This window comes from Thamnophis elegans, chromosome Z, assembly GCF_009769535.1.
Source record: "Thamnophis elegans isolate rThaEle1 chromosome Z, rThaEle1.pri, whole genome shotgun sequence".
NCBI lineage: Eukaryota > Metazoa > Chordata > Lepidosauria > Squamata > Colubridae > Thamnophis > Thamnophis elegans.
Genome location: NC_045558.1, coordinates 3,959,150 through 3,967,527, shown reverse-complemented (window position 1 = coordinate 3,967,527; position 8,378 = coordinate 3,959,150). Strand labels below are relative to the sequence as shown.

The following is an 8,378-nucleotide window of genomic DNA, read 5'->3' as shown; positions in this document are numbered from 1 at the left end:
GGAGGGAGAGTAGAAGATGAAGAAAGATGGAAGGGAGGGGGGGAGAAAGGAAGGAAAGAAAGAAGATAAGAAAGCAGGAAGGAAGGATTTGAGGAAGGGAGGAAAGAAGGAAGGGAAGGAAGGAAGGGAATTACATTTCTCACTTGCAGACTCCATCCTTACGCGTGGCAAATCCACCTTCGTCTCCCACCCTTTCCCATTCACAACCCTCCTCTGGGGTCCTTTACATCTCCCCTCCGACAAAGCTCTTAATCCCCTTGGGCACGACCCTTGACCCTATTAGGGACCATGGTGACCCTAATCCAATCAGATTGATTAACTGGAACCCAGAGCCGGAATGCTGACCCTCTCTCTTTCGGGGGTCCAACAATAGCAGACGGCAGGACCCCCATTTGCACCACAATAGCCAGAGAGTCGAAATCCGACTTCTTCATTAGGTTGACTTCGGCCTTCCCCTGGTCAGCCGCCCATGAGGCCATTAAAAGAGGCTCCAGATCATCTCCCAGCCCAACAGGGTCGGGTGTTGGGGTATCTTTGGGAGGGCAGTGAAAATTAATGGGTTTCCTTTTCTTTTCGAAACGTTTAAATGAGTGGGCTGGCAAGGGCTGGACATTGGGGCATTTTAGATATACACGGCAGGGCGGGTGGGTGTCACTGGCGTGGAATGAAAAGGGGGAGAGCAAAAAGGGGGAAAGGGGTTGTTTATTTGGGTTAATCACCTCCACCCTAACCCCACTTGGCCTTTGAGGAGGGCAGGGATTTCTAATCAAAGTTAGGATGGGTGGCCTTAAAAGAACCCCGAAAAAAATCTGCATTTTGGAAATGGTGTTTGGCCATTTCGTGAAAAGAATTTAACTGAATTAAAGGAGAGCTACTTGCATGGGGAACGGGGAACTCAACATCAGCAATGCTAGAAGGGAGTGGGGTTCGCAGGGAGGAGGAGGAGGGGGAGGAGGAGGAGGAGGGTGAGGACAATTGTGGGGTTCTCTGAACTTTGTGGTCTTCTTGCAGATGTCTCATGACCCAACTAGGTAACATCATCAGAGTGCCTCTCTGTTTATATATTATTTATTATATTATTGAACTGAATTCTCTTAGAACTAATATAATTAATCATAGCATAGCATAGCATAGCATAATAGTATAGTGTAGTGTAGTGTAGTATAGTAGAATAGAGTATAAAAATGTAAACAGAAAGCAAACCTCACACTCCCTTCTGCGCTGATGATGTTACTTTGTTGGGTCATGAAATGTCTGCAAAAATACCACCAAGCTCAGAGAGCATCCAGGAGTTACACAGATTGGAACAACATTGGGTCTCAGATGATTTTTATTTAATTTTTATCTGCCTTGATGATTTTATAAGTAAATCAAGGTGACCAACAGACTTAATAATCCTTCTCCCCCCCCCAACTTTGTGAGGGGGCCCAGGGTCCCCCAGATGGCTTTCATGCCTAAAGTGAGACTAAAACTACTGTCTCCTAGTGATTGGCCCAAAGTCAACCAATATCTCTCCCTCCCCTCTGATCTCTAACCTCCCCCTTTCTCTAATCTCTCTCTCTTCCCTCCCTCCCTCTGTCTAATATCCTTCTCTCTCTCTCTCTCTCTCTCTCTCTCTCTCTCTCTCTCTCTCTCTCTCTCTCTCTTTCTCTCTGTCTCTTCCTTCCTTCTCTCTGTCTCTCTCTCTCTAATCTCTCTCTCTCATCGCCCTGTATGCATCCATTTATCATCTCTCTCTCTTTCTCTTCCCTCCCTCCCTCCCTCTCTAATCTCCCTCTAACCTCTCTCTCTAATATCTCTCTAATATATATCTCCCTCCCTCCCTCCCTCCCTCCCAGTTTTAGGCATGTGTGTGTGTGGTGTGTGTGTGGTGTGTGTGTGAGAGAGTTTGTCTTGTGTGTGTGTATAAAACATGGTGAGGAAAAGGCAATTATGTGTTTAAAAATGGAACCATAGCTATTACGTTTTTAATCTGTGCTCCTTTTCTTCCCCCACAGGTTGCTTCGTTCTCTTCCTTTCATTAAATTAAAAATCCTCCAACTTGATTAAAAGTGATTATACTTTATTTTAAAAGTTAGCCATCCGTAAGGCCTGGAAGACTTGGCATTTCCCTCAGGCCAAAGTGTTTGTTGTTCAGGTCCATTTCTTCAGCTAGCAGCCTCAAAAACATTGCATTGAGCGTATGCGTGTAATTAAATTAGTTATTTCAATTAAGAGGGCTTTTTAAAAAAAAATTTAAATTATCCTTCCTTGTGTTTTTAGGCATTGTCATCCATCCAGAGTCACCAGGCTGAGATTTCTTTAGAAATCATATCAAGTCCTTGGCCACAATCGAGTCCTCGACTCACCACCACAATTGAGCCCAGCATTTCCTTAGCTAAGTCTGTTGTTAAGTAAATTTTGCTCCGTTTTACAACCTTTCTTGCCACAGTTGTTAGGAAAATCACTGCAGTCATTAAGTGAATCTGGATTCTCAATGGACTTTGCTTGTCGGGAGGTTGCAAAAGGGGATCATCACATGATTCTGGGATAATGAAACTGTTATAAATATGAGTCGGTTGGCAAGTGTCTGAATTTTGATCATGTGACCATGGGGGATGCTGCAATGGTCGTAAGTGTGAAAAATGGTCGTAAGCCACTTTTTTCATCGCCATCGCTTGAACAGTCACTAAATGAATAGTTGTAAATCGAGGACTGCCTGTATAGAATCACACTTCCTATGTTTGTTTCAAGCACATCTTCCTGAGATCCACAATGAAAAATCTCCTTACCAACCAGATTCATCAGATAATGTCCACACAATTACACATATCACATATCACACCAAGCCATAGAAGCCACACCCACACATCAAACTATACAGTAGAGTTTACAAACCACAACATTACTATCTCCCCAACCCAAGCTAACATCAAACCACCTTATGGCTTAGCTTGATGAAATACCTCTAACCAGGCCTCTGAATGTACAGTGGGTCAGACTAGGTGACCTTTAAGACCTCTTCCAACTCTATAAGATAACAGGAATCCATCGAACCATCCAACAATCAAAGTGGCTGGTCACAAACTAACTAACCAGGTTAATGCTAGCCACACAGAAGTTTTCCATTTCCTGGTCAGATAGCCCGCTCTTAATTATGGTGGTCAGGATCCCCAAAATTTAATTCAACAATCCAACAGAGAGAGTATAGCTCCATTGATGCAGTTTGGCCGCTCCTGCTTCTCACTTAATGGAACTCAAGGTTGTAAGGTGAAGATCAGGACAGAGTTTGGTGGCCCTGCAACCTAGTTATCTTCCCTCGCTGCCAAGCCATACTGAGAGGGGAGGTTTATATGACCACGCAACTCACTCATGGATGACTTACAGCCATGAAACACCAATAAAACAACAACAACGAATCCACACATTCCTGGTGACAACAACCAGCAACCACATGACGGACTCCATATCACCCTGAAGTCCTCAGGCCTGTTGACCAAACCTGGTCTTCAAGATTGGAAACCAATCTTATCTCCACAGGATGATGTTCCACAGGGAAGGAAGCCACCATGGAGAAGGCCCTTGTTCTGGGTCCCATCAGATGGACCACCTTAAGAGAGGGGGCCCATAATGTCTCCTGCTCTCTGCTCTGGTGGGTCAAATGAATGTAACTGGGGAAAGAGGGTCCTTCAAGCAACAAGGAGGGAGCCACCACAGAGAAAGCCCTTCTTCTGGGCCCTACCAGATGTAGCTCCTTAAGAGAAGAGACCCATAACGTCTCCTGCCTCCTCCTACCTCTGGTGTGTTGGGTGGAAATGATGGTCCTTCAGATAACAGGGAGGAATCCAACACAGAGGTCCTCATTCTATGTCCCACCAGATGGACTTTCTTAAGAGAGGAGGCCTGTAACATCCCCTGACTCCCTTCTCTGGTGGGTTGAGAAGATGCAATTGGGAAAAGACAGTCCTTCAAATAACCTTTGAAGGTCTTTGGAGGTGACCACCAGCACTATGAATTGGACTCGGAAGCCAATCATCAGCCAATGCCGAGAGGTGGCCTGTGTGCGAATCTAGACCTGCACAAAGCCATTGCATTTGGAATCAGTCAAAGGATGGCTTCTCGGGCAGCCCCCCCCCCGGGTAGAGCGTAGTGCAGCAGTCAAGGCTGGCAGCTCTTAAGATTTCTGGAGGACATCAGCTCTCACTTGAAGCAGGGAAGAAACCCAAGGAATTTCTCTTTGGTTCGGGAAGTGTATGGGGGTTGTGTCTGGATCCGGGTGTGCGAGGATGACACCCTACTTTGTTTGGTTTTGAACGTGGCCGACAGGACAGGAGGGAGATGGAGAAGGCGGCTGGCATTACTGAAATCCACCCCTTCTGAGCAGAAATATGTTTTCCACCCTGAGGGCACCCTAAAGAATGTGGCTGAGATGTTTAATCCTTGCTCACCCCCAACTCCAGCCGACCCAGCCGGCTGCTGCTGTAGGTGAGGGAGACCAATGGGGGGGGGGGAGCTGTATTCTGCCTCCAGGGACAACATTCTTCAGTTATGAAATAGTATCACCCCCACCCTGAGCAGGCCTCCCTTCGAGACCCAATTTGGCTGATTACTTTGGGGGGGAAAGAGGAGAAGATAGAAAGAGGAGGAGAAGAGAAGGGTAAATGTGGAGGAGGGAAAGGGGGAGGGGAGAGAAGGAGAAGTTAGATAGGAAGGAAAGGAGAAGGTAGACAAGGAGGAAGAGAATAGTAGATATGGAGGAAGAGGAGGTAGACAAGAAAGGGAAAGAAAGAGTAGAGACGGAGGTGGAGAGGAGGAGGAGGAGGGGAAAGAAGATAGACTAGAAGAAGGAGAAGACAGACAAGCAGGAGGATGTAGACATGGAGGGAGGAGGAGGAGATAGATGAGGAGGAGAAAGAGAAGGAAAGTAGAGGGAAAGGGAGAGGAGGAGGAAAAAGAAGATAGATAAAGATGAGGAGAATGGTAGTCATGGAGGAGGTAGACAAGGAAGAAAAAGGAAGAGATGGAGGAGGGGAAGGGAGAGGGAGAGGAGGAGAAAGAAGATAGACAACAAGGAGAAGGAGAATGGTAGACATTCTCCTGGTAGAGGGGGAGAATGGTAGAGAAGGGGAAGGGGAAGGGGGGAGAGAAGGAGGAGGGGGGAAGTAGACAAGAATGAGGAGGAGATAGACAAGGAGAGAGGGAGAGGGAAAGGGTAGACGTAGATGAGGGGAAGGGAAAAGAGGAGAAGGAGAAAAAGGAGAAGTTAGACGAGGAGAAGGGAAAGGAAATATTAGATCTGGAGGAGGAAGAGGAGGAGGAGTGGGGGAGAATATAGACAAGAAGAAGGAAGAGGAGAGATGAGATAAAGAGGAGAAGGAGAAGATAGATGAGGCTTTGTTTGATCTCACCACACCACAGTTCTTAATTCCCTTTGCCTGAAATACCTAAGGTAGCCTAGCCTCTGTTGGATTTCCCCTGACCACAGATCTTAATTCCATTTCCTTGAGATATCTAAGGTGGCTTCAGTTAATCTCATCAAGCCACAGATCTTAATTCCATTTTCCTGAAGTGCCTAAAGTGACCTCTGTTGATCTCACCAGATTTATCCTAGAAACCTCTCAAATTATACAAGAATGCTGATGAACACTCCAGAAGCTCACACAACTTCACCCTGATCTTTTCATGAATTTGCACGACTGCAGGAACCAAGGAAGAACCAAGATATTTTACCACTACCTTTCCTGCTGCTGATGCTCTTTCATTTCTACAAAGACTTCTCTTCCTACCCACCTTGAGTTCATCTTTGTACCATCCCTCCTCCTTTCCAAAAGTTGGGTGACCTTATTCCAAAACTGGACACTCACCTTTATCTAACACCGGTCCAAAGATGGCCAAACTATCATTGACGGTGGTACAGTTCCACCTCCTTCCACGAAACTGGTGCTGGCATTCCTGGATGCCAATCTTCACTCCTTCGGCCACGCTGGGCATAATCTGCACATAGTTCCTGCAGAACCGAAGCTGCTTGGGCACTAGACCAGGAATGCTCCCGCAGAGAATGGGCTGAGTCCCCAACGAGGAGTACTGATGACCGATAGCCAAGGACCTTCAAAAGAAGAGGGAAGGGCAGAATCAGAAATCAGTTCCTCAAAAGAAGTCTCTACCTGCCTCATCTTGAAGCCTCCATCAGAAGAACCACAGTGGTGGAGAACTTACGGGAGTCTCCTGTCCAACCTTGTGGACAACGACTTCCTCCAAAGCTACGGAGAGCTGATAAATTAACTTTAAAAGTGACTTAACCTCTTTTCAGTCCGACTGTTTGTGGGCCACTAACACATTAGGTGAAAAGAGGGCTTGGTCATTTATGACACCGTGTATTGGGAATATTCAATCCTTGTTTTCGCATGTTGGATGGACCAATGCTTTAAACCAGACTATTTGCCTGGACAAAGCATGTTAGATGAAGAGTTGAGTTTGAACATCCATGTAGACATCAGTATTGAATTTGTCTTTCATCGGACAAGGAATATTTTTTGATTCTAGTAAGCTTCATTTCTTATGGAGCTAGCTTATGATGGTTTAGATTTTGGAGTGTTCAGAGAGAGCCAGTTGACCTAATGGTTAAGGCATCAGGCTAGAAGCTGGGAGACCACGCATTCTAGTCCCATCCTGGGAAGGAAAGCCAACTCAGTGACTTTGGGCCAATTACCTGGAGATGGTGAGTTCTAGTACCTCTCTCTTAGCCCAGCCATCCTTACAGGGTTGTTGTTGTGGAGAAAACAGAAAGAGGAAGGGGCCTTAGGCACGACTGCCCCCTAGAGTTATTTATCAAAACAATAAAGACAAGGTTTAAAAAATTACACATTTAGGATTTTTGAAAATCATGACAGGCACTTTCCTGGGCCCCAAAGATGCAGAATTCCAGGGGAACAAAAATCACCAAAGAAACGAATGATGCATGCGCACACACACACACACACACACACACACACACACACACACACAAACAGGACAATATTTCATAACGTTGAATTTGTAAGCCACCTTTTCTTCGTTCAAAAAGAGTGAATCAGAGATTTATGAGAAAGCGAAGAAAGACGCTTTATGACAACTCCTATCATCATCAATGAGTTGGACTCCTTAAAAAAAAACTTTGTAAAACGGATGTGACAAATAAGACACACAATTCCCAATTTCCTGAAGTCAACATAAGTGGGGTTGCCTAGTGCATCTTTGCTTTTCTGCATAGACTCTTAGCTTAATTATACGATAGTCCTCGACTTACAACCACAATTGAGCACAATGTCTGCATTACTAAGCAAGAAGGTTGTTAAGTGAGTTTGGCCCCATTTGATGACATTTGTTGACGTGGTTTTTAAGTGAATCCCTTATTAAGTTAGTCACACAGTCGTTAAGTGAATCTGGCTTCTCCATTGACTTTGCTTGGGTCGCAAAAGGGGATCATGAGACCCCGGGGGCATTGCGACCATCATAAATATGAGTCAGATGCCAAGCCTCTGAACTTTGATCGTGTGATACTGCAAAGGTCATAAGTGTGAAACTACAAACAATCATTAAATATTATAAGTTAAGGACTACCTGTAATTTTAATGTAGTCCTCAGCTTACATAGTTCATTAAGTGACCATTCAAAGTTACAATGGCACTGAAAAAAGTGACTTATGACTATTTTTCACACTTACGGCCTTTGTAGCATCCCTGTGGTCATGTGACTGAAATTCGGACGCTTGGCAACTGACTCATATTTATGACGGTTGCATTGTCCCTAGGAAACTAGGGACATCATCAGTGCTAGGAGAAGGGGGTGCAGGGAGGAGGAGGAGGAGGAGGAGGAGGAAGAGATGGAGGGGGAGGAGGAGGAGGAAGAGATGGAGGGGGAGGAGGAGGAGGAAGAGATGGAGGGGAGGAGGGGGAGGAAGAAATGGAGGAGGAGAAGTAGAAAGAGTTGGAGGGGGAGGAGGAAGAGGAGGAGGAGAAAGAGATGGAGAAGGAAGAGGAGAATGAAGAGGAGGAGGAGGAGAAGGGAGGAGAAGGAGGAAGAGATGGAGGAGCTTACCAGAGAGTACCATGGACCCTACAATCATCTTCCTCCTCCTCTTCCTCTCTCCTCCCTTTTAATCCTGATTATGTTCCCTAGTTGGGTCATGAAATGTCTGCAAGAAAATCACCAAGCTCAGAGAGCACCAAGGACCCCACAATCTTTTCTTCTCCCCCTTCTCCTCCCTTCAACCCTCCTTCCCTCCGTTCTAACACTGATGATGTTTTGTAGTTGGGTCATGAGACGAAGATCAGAGAGCTCCAGGGACCCCTCAGATCTTATCCTGGAAGAGTTCGCTATTCTAGGAACTTTGTTTCCCGGTACTCCTTGCAAATCATTAA

The 8,378-nt window shown here is 45.7% G+C and overlaps 1 protein-coding gene across 1 annotated transcript in view; it reads right to left on the bottom strand.

The window, feature by feature from the left end:
• The window catches only part of WNT3A (Wnt family member 3A), a 26,258-nt gene extending 20,069 nt beyond the window's left edge, over positions 1-6,189 (bottom strand). Inside the window, exons 1-2 of the mRNA XM_032237208.1 lie at positions 6,174-6,189; positions 5,844-6,086 (exon numbers count right to left, since the gene is read on the bottom strand). Of these exons, the coding sequence (XP_032093099.1) occupies positions 5,844-5,970 (127 nt within the window). The 5' untranslated portion in view covers positions 5,971-6,086; positions 6,174-6,189. The remainder of the gene's footprint in view (positions 1-5,843; positions 6,087-6,173) is intronic.
• Between the last annotated feature and the right edge of the window lie 2,189 nt (positions 6,190-8,378).